This window comes from Ischnura elegans, chromosome 12 (assembly GCF_921293095.1).
Source record: "Ischnura elegans chromosome 12, ioIscEleg1.1, whole genome shotgun sequence".
Lineage (NCBI taxonomy): Eukaryota > Metazoa > Arthropoda > Insecta > Odonata > Coenagrionidae > Ischnura > Ischnura elegans.
The window spans coordinates 94,108,268-94,126,880 of NC_060257.1; the positions used below are offsets into that span (position 1 = coordinate 94,108,268).

The window sequence follows — 18,613 nt, forward strand, 5'->3', positions numbered from 1 at the left end:
CAACTCAGACAAGTGAGACTTGTAGCATAACTCGTAAATTGTAACCAGACGCCCTGTTTTCGAAAAAAAATCCGCATCAACTGCCGTGAAGCTCACTATCAGCTGCGAGGATATCGATATTCGCCAGAAATCACCATCGTATAATCCAAACTATTTCCGTGCTTAAAATGCTTAAATAACTTTAGAAATACGTGGTGTTTGGTATCATTCTTTTTTTAATTATGTGCACATCACTAATATCTCAATCTAACTAAAGTATAATACCAATTGCCGAAATTCATTTTTAGACACCTTTCGGGCTAGTTGGTGATTCATGCAGCAGTTGACTCCCAGAAGTGGGGATCTTTGAAGCGAGTCCGCTAAAAAAGTCAGTGGTCAGGAAAGGGGGAGGCGTGAAAAAGGTTTCTTTTGTCCTCGAGTAACTTGATATTTTCTTTCGAAGCTAAGGTCTTCATAATATGATCCCTGCTCAAGCTGGGACCTTTTTTTTATTTCGGAGAAGAGGAAAGCTTCAACCAGGGGGAGACGAGTGCTGAATGGAGGGGGATACCGGATCTTGGGAAATGTACTAATGTAACTATCCCACGGCACTCAGCTTCTCCCTATCATATTTCAATCTCCTGGGGAAGATTCAAACTATGTATCTGTCATTATTAGCCATAAATAACACGTTGTAAACACTTCATCCCATTTTCGTCAAACGATGGATGTGGAAAAATTATATGATGGGACCGTGATCTTCAAATGATCAATGCGGGAAAATGATACTTCGGGGAACGATAGATGCGGGAAAAAATTACATTGTCTTTATGGAACTTAATTTAGGACCAGGAGCGGCGAACGATGAATGCGGGAAAACGATCAATGCGGGAACGATAGATCGGGGTTCCACACTATTTGCTACTGCAACATATTGAAGCCTGAAAGAATCAAAGATATTGTGACGATAATATTTCTTTTTCAATTAATATCTTTTGTTAAATTTTCTACCTAATTTAATCGATGGAGTATGAAAAATGATTGTAATCAGAATTTGGCTCAAAAATATTTTATGTGGTCCTCGGCCACAAACATTAAACTAGGGATGAGTCGATTCCAAATGTCGATTCTCGATTCCACCTATTCTCGGGAACAGAATCAGATTCGAGAATCGATCACCTAAAGTCGATTCCGATTCCATCGATTCCAGGAAGATAAATGTTTTGAGCATAGACTATAAGTTTGGAGCATAAAGGCTGCCACACACCTAAGCGGCCGCGGTGTCAGCCTTGCCCGCGCGGAGGATACGCCCGGTACGCGGGTGCTGCGACGAACATGCCTAAGAGGCCTCGGAAACATGAAAATGTCGGCAAGAGTGGCATTATGAATCACATTCAGAGAATTCATCTGGACCACCAATTTCAAAGTATAATAGATCGAAATATTTTTTTTTTTTTAATTTCGAATGGTATTGGAAGTCTGATGATAATAAAAACGTGCAGAGAGCGAGTTTTCCTGTGAAAAAAGTTTCTTATAAATACGCGCTGAGAGCGGGTTTTTTATAAATGTAACTTTTTTTAGGCTAACACGCGTCTGCGTCAATAATAAAAAATTTAGACACATTCGCGTTTGTATAGCCCAGTTTCATCAATGCAACCCTTGAGAAAGTTGATACTTGCTTGGCCTCCGGGCGGACTCGACAGGTTGCCTTCGGCCGCCACCGCACACCCGCCAGGCTGCTCTGGTACGTATGGACTCAATGAATGCCACATTATTGTTTAGCCACCGTCGCATGCGATTCTTGTCCTACTCATGAACCGTTTTGTTTGAAAGCTGTCGCAGAGGTTACAAGTAGAATTTCAGCCGTGGCCAGGATTTTCAGCCAGAAAATAAAAAAGGCAAAATACGACTGGCACATAGTGTGACTCTTCCCAAGAGATTGAACTATCATCGGGGGAATCTCAGCGCCATAGGATAATAACCACGTCAAAAGTAACTAAGTCGCGGATTTCAGAAAACCACCTTCGGCCGTCCAACAGCCCGTGCCTCTATTGTTGTTTTTTCGTATCCGAAATCAAACGGATCATAAATCATTGTCTTCTAAGGAAAATATCAAATCACACCAAAACAATTGAAGCGTGTTTCATCCCTACCTCGTCTTACCAACTGACCTTTTTTGGCCTACATGCTTCAATTCTCTGTTTCTAGACGAAAAATGCTAGGAGAGTGACTTCTGGGCCCGAAGATATCTTGATAGCTTCGACAATAAGATGACATACACGAGATTTAAAAAAGAATTAGACCAAACGAGACGCATTCCTGACGATATTTCTGTTTATTTTTCAGCTCTAATTGAATGCCACTCAGTTTTCTATCTACAATCTACAATTAGACTTGACTGATATGCAGCATTGTCCAAACAGCACAATTTTCAAAGAAACAAGCGCAACATTAACCCCTCAAACAACTAGAGACGGATTGGAAACGCCAACTACATATATCACGTAGTGCGCCCGGCTTAGCTGTGAAGGCAATGATGTCACTGAAGCAAAATCTGACTCCGAACCGAACTGTGTGTGTGCACTGTGGCGTAAATTATTGCGAAGATGTGCTAAATCCACCTCACCATACTGAAGCATTTTCGGGTGAAACACAAGTCCGTATGCGATGAGAAAGTAAAATTCGGGGGAAACGTGCGTGAGGAAAATTTGAATTCAGTCGATGGCAGGGGGGTAGCCAGGAATTTTAAGGGGGGGTCCAAAACCAGGGGGGAAAATTTTTAAACAACAGGGTACAAAGGAGAGGGTTTCAAACTAATTTTAACACCCTTCATAAAAGAAAAAAATTCATTTTGCAAAGACACATTTTTCTTTCATTTTCCGTTTTAGTAAATTCATGATTTTTAAATATTATTTTTTTCCTTTTATGAAGGAAAGTAATTGTGTTTTTACATTTTGGGGGATCCTCTCGCTACGCCACTGGTCAGTGGTTCATCCTAAGATTTTTCCTATTTTCATTTCCAAACCCAAGTGGAACAGTTTAGGCCCTGAGTATGTAAAGATGATTTTAAAAAACAACTTGAAAGCCCATAAAATTATTTTTAATTTATAAAAATATAAAAATATGTATGAAAATCTAAAAATCATTCCATTGATTGTATGTACCCAGAATAAACTTGAATAATGACTTTGTTTAATGACAGGAATTTGAAAATGCCTTTGGATTCGAAAATATCCGATTCGAAAGATCTGGCTCCAAAAATCCTGGATCCGTCCATCCCTAGTTACCGTATAAGCGCATGTAAGAGGCGTTTTTTTCCCAGAAATTGCAGCCGAAAATGAGGGTGCGCCTCTTACACAAACTTCTTATCTTCCCCCCCTCCCCTTCACCGGTCGCAAGTCTAAGGGGAACTGAGTGGCCTTGGTTTTCAGTTTGAGTCAGTCATCTGTAATCCTAGGTCAAAAATAAGCAGCAGGCAGGGGAATTTCTCCCTTAGTGGCATATTTTTAAAATGCTCCTGTTTGCTTTTCTTGTAAGCATCGCGCCGTCACGTCGGTACCCCAGAGGTGAACATGGAAAAGATCGCGCGGGGGTTTTTCGCTCCGGAGGGCACGCTAAATTTACTGCCGCGAGTGGGCATCCCGCGGCATTTATACTGCATATACTAATCGGTTATCAAACGTAGAGAAACGCGTATTTTTGAATGATATACCTGGTCAATAGTCAATATCTGTCTTGCCGAGTAATTTCCATTACGCTGAGGACCTGATTTTCCAAAAATCATCTTCAGACGCTAATATGAGGATTATTGCAGCTGAAAATTATGTTGGTATCAAAACCTGCGCTTTAAAAAATTCGAACGAGTGTGTTCACTGTTGGACTAAATTGTGGATGGATGAAATCAGAAATGCTTATAAGTGAAGAGCGCGGAAGGAGAGGTCCAGGGGAAGGAGTGCGATCCCTCCGTCTTCGAAGCAAGCAACGAAATACGGAGGGGAAGGAGCGCGCTCCCTCCCCTCCGTATTTCAAGCTACGAGGCTATGAGCGAAGGAGCACGGGAAGAACACGTCCGATCTTGCATGTGACGTCGCTGCCTTCAAAGCGAAGGGGCGAAGGCGCAGCAATGTGATATACGCAGTTTGCGTTGCCTAAAGTTTCCAGTCCGTCTCGTCTTGTTTGAATGCGCTTATGCTACGCTTGTTTCTTCCGAAATTGTCCTGTTTGGACTATTTTGAATATTAGTAGCCTTGTTGTAATTATAAATCTTTGTGTCAAACAATTAGAGCTTAAAAAACTTAAATTCTCTCAGATATGCGTCGCGTTAGATCTCTTTCTTTTTTTTGAACCTCGTGCGTGTCATGCAATTATTGAAAGCTATCGAGGTATCTTCGGGCTCAGTTGATGACTCACCTAGCATTTGGCCTCCAGAAACTGGGAGATTGATCAAGGTCAGTTGGTGAGACGGGGTAGGGATGAAACACGTTTCCATTGTTCCCCTGTAATTTGATGTTTTCCTATTTTCCTGTGGGGTCTCAGAAAGGAAAAAAAACGGCAGAGGCATTGGCTGATGGAGGACCGAGTGTGGTTCCGTTAAATCTACGCGTGGTTATTATCCTACGGCGCTGAGATTGCCCCAATTGTTGTCCAAGCTCTTGGGAAGGTTCATGCTATGTGCTGGTCGTGTTTTGCCTTAAAATTTTCCACGGCTGCAATTCTATTGCAATACTCCTGCGAGAGCATTTAAACAAAATTCTTCGTGAATAGGACAAGCATCGTAGAGCAACAGCGTATGCGAAGAGAGGATCGGAACTCTTTCTACTCCCTCTTATGCTGCTATAACCGCCGCAGTTATCAAAATTTCCTCTTTCAATTAATATTGAAAGAGGAAAGTTCGATAACTGTAGAAATTCCAGGCGTACGTCTGCAACACCGCGCGATAGTATTAAAAAAATGCCGAAAAATGTTTTTCTTCATAGAAATGCTCAAAATAGGGGTGCGCCTCTTACACACGCTTATACGGTATTTTATTCCATTCAATTCTTAAATTGTAATGATAGCAATGCTACAGATAAATTAAAATCCCACCTGTTGGAAGGAATAAGAATCGATGGAATCGGAATCGGGAATCGATTTGTAGGAATCGGAATTGGAATCGGAATCGAAAAAAAGTGGAATCGACTCATCTCTACATTAAACAACTACTCTAATACCTTCAAGCTGTCATAGTAGTGAATGAAAACTATAGTAATACAGTAAAAACTGGTCCTCCTCCAAAATTACCACATCGAACCTTGATCACATCGACCACATTGAACTCGTGGCCAAATTTTCCAACCAAGTCCAATCCCTGGTCGTAAGTTGCAAGGAGAAAGTAAACAAGCAACCATTACAAGCTCCATTAGTTTTAGTTTCTGATTCTAATTTCTATTGTGAGTGTTTATTGCTGTCTGCAGACAGCAAAAACTAGCTAGCTTAGCATCCCTGCTGCTCCTATGCTTTCGCACGGGAGAAAAACGTGAATGTTGTTGTTGTTAGATGGAATGACTATTCGGTGGTGAATGTCTGGTCATCTTGCCATGGTGTACACCCGCACACAAAGGTCATGGGATTCCCACGTGGTACCTCAAAAATTGTACAAGTTAGGCAGCCAGCAGTGTTCTCTAACTACAATATACCGTGTAAGCGTGTGTTAGAGGCACACCTCTATTTTGAGCATCGAAGCTATAAAGAAAAAAGAAATATGCTGCATTTTTTTATCCTATCATGCTGTGTCGCAGACGTATGCCTGGAATTTCGACAGTTATCGAAATCTCCTCTTTGAAAGAGGAAATCTTCCTCCTACTTGAAAGAGGAAATTTTGATGACTGCAGCGGTAATAGTGGCATAAGAGGGAGTAGAAAGAGTTCCGATCCTCTCTTCACACACGCCGTTGCTCTACGATGCTAGTCCTACTTACGAACAATTTTGTTTAAAAGCTCTCGCAGGAGTATTACAATAGAATTGCAGCTGTGGAAAATTTTAAGGCAAAACACGACAGGCACATAGCATGAACCTTTCCAAGAGATAGGACCACAATTGGGGCAATTTCAGGGCCGTAGTAGGATAATAACCACGTCGTAGATTTAACGGAACCACCCTCGGCCCTCCCTCAGCCAATGCCTCTGCCATTTTTTTCCTTTCCGAGACCCCACAGGAAAATATCAAGTTACAGGGGAACAATGGAAACTTGTTTCATCCCTACCCCATCTCACCAACTGACCTTTTTCGGTCTAACAGGTTCAATTCTCCCAGTTTCTGGAGGCCAAATGCTAGATGAGTCACCTACTGAGCTCGAAGATATCTCAATATCTTTCAGCAATTGTATGACACGCACGAGATTCCAAAAAGAATGAGACCTAATGCGACGTATATCTGACAGCATTTAAGTTTTTTAAGCTCTAATTGATTGACACAAAGATTTATCGTTAAAACAAGGCCACTAATACTCAACATAGTCCAAACAGCATAATTTCGGAAGAAACAAGCGTAACATAAGCGCATTCAAACAAGACGACACGGACTGGAAACTTCAGGCAACGAAAACTGCGTGTATCACATTGCTGCGCCTTTGCTCCTTCACTTTGAAGGCAACGACGTCACATGCAAGATCGGACGTGTTCTTCCCTTGCTTCTTCGCTCATAGCCTCGTAGCTTGAAATACGGAGGGGAGGGAGTGCACTCCTTCTCCTCAACCACTCCTTCAGCGCTCTTCACTTATAAGCATTTCCGATTTCTTCTGTCCACCATGTAGTCCAACAATGAACACACTCGTACGAATTTTTTAAACAGCAGGTTTTGACACCAATATAATTTTCAGTCGCAAAAATCCTCATATTAGCGTCTGAAGATGATTTTTTTTTAAATCAGGTCCTCAGTGTAATGGAAATTGCTCGGCAAGATGGATGTTGACTATTAACCAGGTATGTCCTTCAAAACTACATGTTTATTTACGTTTGATAAGCTATTACCAAGGTTCCTAGAGTAAAGGTTGCCTCATTCGCGACTCGGGCTCCCATTGGCTTGACGTCACTGTAGACCCAACTTCCAGCACCATTTCAAATTCTAGCTTTTCCACGGGCCTAACTGCTTACCGCAGCGAGTTCTTGAATTTACCCTCTATCGAACACTATTAGCCGAATTTGAAATTGAAGGCCGATTTATGAAAATAATGATGATAAGATTTAAAAAAAGATAAATTCGTGTATTCAGACGCCATAATTTCCTGATGAAGTGATGAAATGGGAAGGTGTGCGAGTTGATTCCGTGTCCACACTTCCTTCCTGTAACTCTCAAAACACTGTTTTCCTTGCTACTTCCGCAATATAATTTAAACTTAGATTAATGTGGCTGGGAGGAAAATACGCAAAAACCAAATTAGTTGCTTCAAAAAATTACAGTTCTGCAACTTTTTAAATAGAAATTATGCTCGTTTTCATTCTTTGCCGGGCTTTGAAAATACAGACTGTCCCAAGGGTCGTGTGTCATTTTTGACCTGTAAATTTAGTAACTTTGCATCAAGCAATGTTAATGAAAATTGGCATATGTACTTATGGGAAAAGGTCCTAAGTTTTGTTGAGTGTAAGAAAAATGTTACAATTTTGACCTTTTGACCTCACAATGTGGGTCCAAACCAAAAATTTCAATTTGCCTTATGGGGTTTCAATGTTTAAAAAATCGAGATAGAAAAAAGTCTGAATTTCATTGACCAAGATGACTATTCTTAGGTTTTCGGACACGAGAAACCCGAAAATAATACTTTTATTCACGAAAATTCAACTTTTGTGACAGTTAGGTCACTGTCAAGGTCATAAAGGTGGCAAAAAGAATAGTATACCAACAAAGGTGTCGTTCCATGGGTTTTATAGGGTGCCCAAGTCATTGGTAAAGTCCAAAAACCCTTATTATTCACTAATTGACCTCCGAGGGTCACAATGGGGGTCAAAGGTCATAGAGTTAAACGTCGAGCCATCATGACAACCAACGTGTCAAACCATGGGTTTTGAAGGGTGCCAAAGTCGGTTAGGCAGTTCATAGATCCGTAATGTTGATTTTTTTACCTCTGAGGGTCACAATGGGGGTCAAAGGTCATCGGGTTAAACGTCGGGAAATCATGACAACCAGCGTGTCAAACCATAGGTTTTGAAGGGTGCCATAGTCGGTTAGGCAGTTCATAGATCCGTAGTGTTGATTTTTAGACCTCCGAGGGTCACAATGGGGGTCAAAGGTCATAGGGTTAAACCTCGGGCAATCATGACAACCAACGTGTCAAACGATAGGTTTTGAAGGGTGCCAAAGTTATATATTAAGAATGTTTCTTTATGATTTTAAATTATTTTGATATCTTAATTCGCAACTGAGTAATTAAAAAAATCTTTTTGAACATCAATTGGGTACTTTCCATAATTAAAACTATTGAATTTCTGATTCTGATGTTTGAATGCATTGATTGCTGTGAAAATAAGTTTGCATATGAAATTGCCTTCATTTCAGCCTTCATAAAAAGTGTGTTCAAGGTTGTGAACTTGCCCGAACACCCTGCGAATCATTAGTGGCGTCATTTTCACTGACTAAGATTTTATGTTTTATACTCAATGGAAAGGCATATTGATTGTTTTTGTATCATTAAGTAAATGAAAAAAAAAACAAAAGAAATTGATTGGGAGTGGCTGTCTCTTTTCAGGGAGTCTGATGGGAGCCTTAAATTGCTGCCTCACAAACACATTGATTGTGGGCTGGGACTGGAGAGGCTGGTCTCGGTCATTCAGAACAAGAGGTCCAACTACGACACTGACCTCTTCATGCCCATTTTTCATGCCATACAAAAGGTTTGTTTGTTGATTCTCACTCTTCTATTCTTATTCACTTGTCATAGTTAAATGTTGTGGTGAAAGTAGTCAAATATCCAATGCACATGCATGGTGTCAGCACCATTGGTACACCAGCTGATTTGGTGCTATGGAGAGGATGAAGCAGAGATTTTAGGAATCATTTGATTAAAACCACTTTTTGGTAAAATGGTGAAGCAATCAAAGTGTATACGAATCATGCGATTTCCTTTATACAGAATCAGGGTTCATAGTTTGCATTCAAGGCCATTGGAAGGGTTTTGATGGAGTCTTAACTCCTCTCAAAATGACTGTAACAGGCAGACTTGGGTGTGTCCAGATCCAAGTGAACCACCAAAAAATCTATTCTTCTCAAGTCAATTTTCTATTACCTGCATGCATAACTATTTGAAGACTGTCTAATTATGTAAATGTATGTCAAGTTTGATCATATTTTTGGAAAATCAATTGTAAAGGGTGTTAGTTATAATATAAGTAGGGGCACCAAATTTTCGCGAACCACGAAACACGAATTATAACACAAAATTTCCAAGGCTGCGCGAAATTCACTTGGTTCCGCGAAATTTCGCATTTAAGCACTTTTTCTGCGAATTTGGTGCTATATTTTCTACCATTGCCGATAAAAAATACCCCGTCACTTCAAGGTCTATTTAAAAACCGGTATCAATTACCGATCGCTTAAAGTCTGTGCTTTGCAACCGGCTGGGAACTGTGGCGAGGATTTGAATTTGGCGCCCAAAGCTGGATTGGTCTGCTGTGTATTCATGGCCAAAAAGTGAAAAAAAGTAAAAAAACGCATATATTACTTTCCGATTGCATGGCGTCCATGTTTTTTTTCTTTTGAGAGCTGCTTGCTAAAACCGTGCATTTAAGGGTTCGTCAGTTTGTCGCTCTCGCCGACATTGTAACATTCTGTAGCCGCGGCCATGGAAGAAGGAGGAGGATATTATCTCCTCCTTCCATGGCCGCAGCCACGTAGGCCACTTTCAAACAAGCTGACTTTTTGTCTGCCACCATCCACATCACGGTGACGTTCTCTCAATTGACTATACACCCATGTCTCGTATAGCGCAATTTCGATTAGCACAATTTCGATATAGCGCATATTCGTTCCTCGGGGAAACATTGCAACGCAGTGTAGCCTAATCAAAAATTTTAAACGCTCTCGTGATAAAACGTGAACTTGCGCTAAGTACACACGTAATTTCTATCAATTTACGCATATTAATATTATTTCTTGCCTCAATTCTTCTTTTATGTTTATATATTAATCGAAATTCATTGCTGTGCAATTGCCAAAAGTATTACTCGTCATTGGGTCCAGATAGCCGGCCTACCGAAGATTTATCTCGTCTCCTTAACAGAATGATAATAAATAATTTAGATCGTTAATTAAGCATGGGGCTCGTGGAAATGAGTTTTTTTTCAGCAATACGGTTTGAGACGTATTTTTGCCGTCGTAGGTTAGCGGGCGATTGACTTCCAGGTTGAGGGTCTACCCTAAAGCCTTCAAGGTCATCGGTATTCACGGGGGAGAAATGGAGCGGTGGCCGAGTTGCGTATGAATAGAATCAGCACATAAAAGGGTCCGCTACAGAGTCTCAAACACAATAGCTTCGTTCCCTCCCCGCAGTCGTAGGCCCTCTGCGTCTCAAGAATACAATTCAGCAGAAGAAGCTGATTTAGATAGAGCCATACAGAGTAAAAACCAAGAGAATATGGCAAAAAATAGGAATGCGTGTAGAAAAATCAAGAATTTATCAAGAAAAACCATAAACCTAGAAGAGGACTTGAGAGAGGTCAATTGATTTGAAAATGGAGAGCGTCAAAGCGATATTGCGTGGAAGTTTAAACTCACGATGCCTTATTCTGAATAAAGACAAAGCTAAAATATCAGTGACCTCAGCCGCACCAACTTCAACCAAGCGGTCTACACATACGGAGAGTTCATGGTGAATCAGTACAAAAAGACGAGAGTGGTAATTGCTCCGAGACATTTAGTGAAAGCGGTTGGTACCAGAATTTAAACGGCAAGCAGGTATTTTCAGTGCGGCGATATCAGGTGAATCTGCAAGTGTTGATAGCGCAGCCACCACAACATTTTCTGATGAACTCCAAGCTGTTATTGAAAGTGGCTCCTTTCCCCCTCAACTAGATCTAGTGTTGACGAGACGATATTCTTTTGGAAAAGAATGCATTCTCGTTCATTCATTTTCAGGGAAGGAAAACCTGGGTCAGGTTTCAAGGCATTTAAAGACTGTTTCACGTAGCTGCTAATGACTTGGAGGACTTCAAATTGAAATGATTTATCATTCATTAACTCCGCTAGCTATGAAATGGCATTTAAAGTAGCATTTTCCTGTCATTTCGATGAGCTACAAAAGGGCCTGGGTGACACAACAGTTGTTTTTAGACTAGTTTGAAAAATCGTCAACTGCCGGCAACGCATTACGATCCCCTGAGATAGCAGATGTTAGCCCACCCGCACTACAGGATGGACTTTCGAATAAGCACGTAAGAATTTTTTTTAACGTGAATAAAAGTCTTTGAATGCGTGAATACTATCTTTAAAGATGTTTTAAACTATAAATATTTATAGAAATAATGTTTTCTAAGGCTTTTTATGGGAATATAGATGTTTTAGAGGAAATTCAATACCAAAGACCTATGCTACCAGGAACGCATCCCTATCTTCCCTATGTTAAAACGCTCTCGTATAACACAAATTCGTATAGCGCAAAGACCCCAAGGAACGCATCCCTTGCGCTTTACGAGTAGGTCTAGTAGTATACGTGTAGGTCTCTATGGATATCTTCAAACGAGTCGAATCGCGCCGTTGACGGAACGGCGCCCATTTCAATCCGGCTCGGTGATACGCTGTCTATGGGGGGTGCGGTCCGTTGAATGCAATATAGACTATGCTAGATTGAGGCCGCTTTCAGATGAAACAACCTTTCGCTGGCCGCCGTTCACGTGAAATTCAGGTGGCTTTCTGACAAGACGATTCTCTGCAATGCCGTGTGCCGTGCCGTGGACGGCGCCCGTGGAAAATCGTTTCGTCCTAGAGTGGTCTTAAGATTGATTCATGTGTAAACAGTAATTCTTTGACATATGAGCAAAATGCGTTTCGAGAGCCTATTCGTAATTTGATAAATCTATGCAAGGCGTGGAGAAGGGTGGTAATCCTGCAAAATGCAACACCGCATTACATTTTGCGTTAATTCGTGGCCGCTCAGTTTATCCAGTGTCGCTGCACCGGCATGGTGAGCACTTTATTGTTGAGGTTGTAAGAACTGTGACAGTGAAGCATGCAAATGAGTTGTCAATTAAAGCAGCAATTTAAGCTAGCTGCATCACAGAATGTTTGTTGATCTGACTTACAAGTTACAACAAAAAACCTGGTGAAAGAACCAGTGGCTGCTTGATGTAATGAGACATATTGGTCGATCATGCATTCTTAACAACGTGTTAATTAACTTTTTTACTTGGCAAATAAAATTATGGAGACATTTTTTTACAGAGCTTTCCTGCTGATTAACATCTTTCATGAAATTATTTTCATTCACTTCCTGTGGTTGTTCATTTAAATTTGCCAGATAATTAGAGTTCATCCTTGGAACTGACAATGAGTATTGAGAACCGGTGGGGGAGAACCAGACCGGTATCTATTGAGAGCCAAAAGAATTTAAGAACCGACTCAACCTTAATTTATTGAATTCCTTTACCCCAGTCAGCAATGCACAGTTTGGAAAAGAAAATGAATCTTCTCTTAATAGTCTCAAAAAATCTGCTCGACTTTCCATGTGTGAGGTCCTGAAACATATACAGTAAAACTTCGATTTTACGCACTTTGATTTTACATCAAGTCTCGTTTTTACGCAGCGACACTCAAGTCCGGCCGGAAAGCATAGGGAATTGCAATGGTGAAACTTCGATTTTACATCTTTTCTTGATTTTACGCAGTTTTTTCGATTTTGCGCAGCATAACCCCAGCCCCAAAGAGGCCGCTAATCTTGATTTTACGCAATTGTCTTTCGACTTGTTTTGAAAATCCCGACTGGAGCAATATGAAGTTAGGTTATTTATTCGTCTAAATGAGTTACAAAAATGAATACAAGAACGGTTGAAATGACGTCGCGCTGTTGAGCGTGAAACTAAAAACATCGCGAATCTAATTATTGCTTCCCCCTACGACCTCTCAGTAATATTTCAGGCTCCTTTACGAACGCGAATATCGCTCTTAGTTAATATTTGCCGTAAAAGGATATCGAAACCTAAAATATACGGCAATCGCCGTGCATGCGTGATTAAGACAAATGATCCCCGGAGATATTAACATTATCACCTTTCGTTTATTATTCGACTTATTGATCGACGCTATTTATATATATTGTAATTACAGTAGATGGTCGTTAATCTGGAATTATGAACTATGGAATATCTATCCCTAACGGAAGGTTTTCTAGAATTTTGCGAACGCTATGTTTTCCTTCGCCCCAGCGAAATATAACGGCGAAATTAGCCGTTAAAAATCCTCCCGTGCCAACATTTTGGCTTCCATGGTGATCCAAAAAAGATAGTCGTACTTCTAGTATGGACGTAAGTCGATGGTGATTCAACACGATGGTAAAAGCATATGTTGTCTCATTCCGCGGGCTAACCCCACATCTGCGGGACGAATGGAGGCGAGGGAAAGTTGATTGCGCGGCGCGCTTATTAGAGCTGATTCAACTTGTATCTCATTTTCAGTGGGTTTAAGTGAAACATGGTTGGAACTTCAATAGCTATTAGCTTAACTCCGCTAGGTGGCAAGCGTTTATTTTTAACGGAACGGGAGTTAATGCCCTCGGAGAATAACTCGCGTCTTCAATCGTCATGCAATCATTGAAGTCAAATCAAGATGTGAGTGATAAGGCAGTCCCTTTAAACTCAGGAATGGCTTAGTGCAATTAAATCGAAATACAAAAAGTGTCCGGTGTTGTTATCAGACATGGGGAAGCAAAATATTACGTTAAGATTAGTCACACGGCTTGTGAGCCGAAGGTCCCGGCGCTGAATTCGCGGAAGAATGCCGACAGAGAAGCTATACCCTATATGCTAAATTTTCATGGGAAAATGGTTTTTTAATACGTGAAAATTATAAACAAGAAAGATTGTTCCGACTATTAATAATTTTTAACGGTAGTTGCGCGGTTATTTAAATAGCTCACTTTAAAAAAGTGATCTAAACACCGGAAAAATCTGATTTTCCGAATATCCCGGGTCCTATGTGCTCCGTATTATCTTTGGTATGCTATTTGGAAGGAGGATACTGATAGCTGGGGTCATTAGTGCCATGAAGTAAGGGCTGGGGGGATAGGAACCCTATATTGGCATTAGCCAGGTTGTAATGATAGGCCTTAAAGGGCTTAACGTCCCATCTGCTGGTGCACTGGAAGTGTCCTCCACATTACTCTCAAGTAGGGATAGGGCCATCTCTGATAACAATTTCTCCATGTTTCCGGTGCAACCGCATAGGTTTGTTGGTGATGACAATAGTTTCGCTGGCACTGCTGCCAGCGTCTTCAGGTCGAAGATGAAGGTGCCATCTCTGATAAGTTTCTGCTACTGTCAGGACTTGAACCCAGGCCCACAGGGTGTAAAGCCTTTGTGATGTATTAGCAAAATTTTGCTCCCTGTGAATGGGGTTAATTTGGATGACTATCCTCAAATATCTCATTTCTTCAATCTCCAATCTTTGTTTGTCTGCAGGTGGTTAAACGGATTTCCTGAAAACTGCTTTTAATGAGAATATTTTCGAAAATTAGCTCCTCTGCTCCGCGAGCATTTAGTATCACTATTGCGACATTTCTCCTGGGTAACAGAAGTAATCTTAGTGCCAGAAATGCTAGCAATTCTACCATGTTATTCATCCATGGGAAACATTGTTCAGGAATGCAACGTTGTTTTTCTCAAGGTAACACGTCATCTGTGGTGTTGCTTGTGAGTAAATAAGATTATTAGGGATCATTTTCTTGCCCCCAAATGAGTAATTGAATCCAGGAAACATATATCTGATACGACTGAAAAGAATTTCATGCCCTTTTACCGTAAAGGCACACATATGAGACTTTTTGATTGTCTGGATCCGGTTCTGGCTCAAATCAGAACTATACAAAAGTGTATGACTAAGGGTTCTAAAAATAATGAGCAAGAGTTATCCTGAAAACTATACTTCTCCTCAATACCAACTCTTGATTTTACACACTTTGATTTTACACAGTGCCCATATTTCGGTCCCTCCAACTGCGTAAAATCAAAGTTTTACTGTAGGTGGAAAGACAAATGTGAAGTTATCATTCCTTGTACACAGTGACCCAGGGAGGAACATTATATCAGCCATGGGAAATATATTCAACACAAGGTGTACATTGACAACTGATGTGAAGGACTTCAGCACAATTGTTGCTAATGTCCTCATATTATCATTAACAGAAACTCAAGAATTTCTTGGCTATTCTGCTTTGAAGGATTCTGTTAGATAATTTCAGGAAGAAGGAAAAGAATTTTCAGGACCACTAATTCTTGCTCTTTAAAATGATTTTCCCCATTTTGTAGAAAATTGCGTGAAAACCCTGTGGATACCTGTGGCAAATGTAGATGCAGAAAGAGGTTTTTCCATGTACGGACATATGAATAAAAGAACCACTGAACTTCCAAAAAATGCAGAATTAAAGTCAAGTTTGACCATTGGTTCTCAATTCCAGTAAAAGAAGGATTCAGCCAATTTTAAATTCCAGAGTGTGAATAATTTCAGATGTCATATTCCAAAAAAAGCTTTTATAGATAGAAGCAACCTATTAGTTGATAAATACATACAGTAAAACCCCTTATTTACACTTTTCTAGGGACCCAAGAAAAAAAGTGTAAGTTGCGGGAAAATGCAAATTGTGGGAAATAGAGAATTTTCTCTTTTATTCACATACTGGCTTTGGAAATGTTAATTTTTGAATTGTTCACTAAGCATTATTCCATAACATTGCTTCCCTCTGAAGCACAGCTGGCAAAAAAATTAAAAAATAATCCTGTTTTGTCTGCATTAAAAACATCTTTTGGGCTGTAACCTTCCAGAAGTATAATATATTCAGATTCTTTCCACTGAGTTGCTGTCTCTATGTTAACATCTTTGCTTTCACCACTCACCATCTTGTATACAAGACTGTACCTATTTTTGAATCTATCCAACCAACCATTATAGATGCCGTGGAATCTTCGATTCCCAATCTTCTGGGGAAAAACTTTTTCTCAAGGGCCTTTGGGCCTGTTTACACGATACATTAATGTCTGCTTGCATGAATGATTTTTGTGGACCGGAACGGGACAGGAAATGTACGAATGTAGGCAGGGGCAGATCCAGGATTTTTCTTTCTGGGATGGGCACAGAGGTTCTGACAGGCAAAAGATCTTGTCTTAAGTGAGATTAAAAACAAGATATAACATATAACAATGACTTTACTAAATTCTCTTTCTTTTTATATCAAAGTTATTCTTATTGAATTAAATGATTTAGCCTCCTTGAGTATTACACAAAATAAAGCGAGCGTAATGATGACCATCAGGGACGGATCCAGGATTTCTTTCTGGGGGGCACAAGCAAGGCTATATCCAGGATTTTGTTCTGGAGGGGGGCACAATGATACCACGTTATACAAAACAAACGCAATGATAACTGGACCGTATTAAAAATCTTGCATATTTTTTAAGTGTCTGGGGGGGCACATGCCCCCCCATAGATCCTCCTGTGATAACCGTATTCAAATTTTGTCTATTTTTTAAGCATCTGGGTGGGGCACATCCCCCTAAATACGGCTATGAATGCATGAACCAATTTTAACAGGTTCTATTTTCTGTTCATGCATAGGCACAAGTTGGGTGAATACACGGTGCATTTTCATGTTCATAATTTAGACATTAACCCATTTCTTCCCAACGTTGCGTGAACGCAACGCAAACTTTGCGATTTTTTTCTCCGTATTTGTCATTGATAAGTAGTTAATATTTTTAACATAGGTAGTTCAAAGCTTTTTAAGATGTTGTGAATTTTTTCACGGATGAAATTTAATAACTTTTGTTTTTACAATGGCCTTTTCATTTATATGTAAGTCGTTATTTTAGGTCATCTTCTAAGTTTACATATTGTGTTAAATCTGAGGCACTCGATGATTATATCTCTCTGCAAATACAATGATGCATTTGTACTCCAGGCTATTGCAACAAATTGGGTGAATTTGAGTAAGTGGTTTTCAAATTATTTAAGAATAAAGCAAGTGTTGCGTTCACGCAACGTTGGGAGGACCCCGGTAATCTAGGGAAACAGCGCGCCGTGGCGGTAGTCGTGTAGAGCGTTTCTTTTTGGACTGAAAAATGAAAAGCTTATCAAGAATATGTTACCTTTTTATGGTGACACTTTATTTTCAGGCAATTGTACAGTATTTTAGTCCTAAATATACATCTACATAAGTGTTGAAGGGTCTTTACTAGGATGTTTGGCAGGTGGTGAGTTTTCACCGAGTTGTGACTGTTTGATATTTTTAACTTCACGTACCTAGCAAGATTAAATCAGCGTTTACTTGTGCTATAGTGGAAACTTACTGTGACCTAAACAAAGGATGCATAAAAACTTTGCTATAGAGTTGTCCAGAAAATATAATGATTTCTGTAGGCATCTGCAATTTCAAGATATACTGGCATCCTAAGGTAAGAACGATCTGCTTACCAAAGTTGACAAGTATGCAAAAAGCGAGTGAGTATGTGAGGGTTAGCAAATAGATCGTAAATTCGTATTTACATGGTGTTGTTGACTAGGATCCAAAGGGAAGGTAGTGGGAGGGTAAAAAGCATAGGTAGGCTGGGCGGGGATATCCCGGCACCAATGGGTCTCCGTGCACAGCGGGGGTTGGCAAGTGAGCAAAATGAATGGAGAGATAAGAGGGATCACATTATCGCAGTATTTTCTGAGAAATTCATGCCCACTGGCCTCTGACGATAATGAGCTGGTAAGGCTCCAAATGAGGGTACAGGTCATTTCGAAAGAAATTTTTTGAGAACTATGAGTGACTATGAATGCACAGGGATTCCAAGAAAAACATTTCTTGGTATACTGACTCAGGTAAAGGGCTTTCTGGGTATTACGGTATATAGAAAGGGCGATGTTCCGTTCCATCTGCTTTTACTATATCTGTGGTTGTCTGTTGAACAATCGTTCCCTCCAAATAACCTGAACTCACATTTGCAGCCTAAGTTGTTCACTATCGCCAGTGATCATAGTGCGTGAAATTCTCAGAAAATATTCCAATAGCGTGGTATTTCTTCCGTTCTGATGTTTAGTGGTTATTACATCTTAGCAAAAAATATTACTGGAGTAAGGACGCGTTCCTAATGTGCATCAAACGATGTCCCGGAAGTGTTTTGTTGAACCTAAAATGTTCTTACGCCTGACTGGTAACAGAAGTTTGGACCAGGGGGATACGTTTTCTAAGATACGTCCATACTTTGCGAGCTCAACCAAATATTTCTACAGTTTGATACAATTTCTCATAAATTATCTTTTGACGAGAAGATGATGCCATATTTTGGCAAAAGTGAAGGAGCAATTACTTATTATCAATAGCAGACACTTTTTTACTTCCACGATATAAAAATTCCAATTATTTCACCGGTTTTTTAAATTTTCTGTGCTTTATAATGGTGCAATAGGGCCATTCCACCGT

General features: G+C 40.2%; 1 protein-coding gene across 2 annotated transcripts in view; it reads left to right on the forward strand.

Moving 5' to 3' along the window:
- LOC124169056 (alanine--tRNA ligase, cytoplasmic) overlaps window positions 1–18,613 on the forward strand; it is a 253,582-nt gene that overhangs the window by 14,192 nt on the left and 220,777 nt on the right. For both annotated transcript variants that reach the window (XM_046547527.1, XM_046547526.1), the window contains exon 6: window positions 8,699–8,843. In XM_046547527.1, coding sequence (XP_046403483.1) covers window positions 8,699–8,843 — 145 coding nt within the window. The remainder of the gene's footprint in view (window positions 1–8,698; window positions 8,844–18,613) is intronic.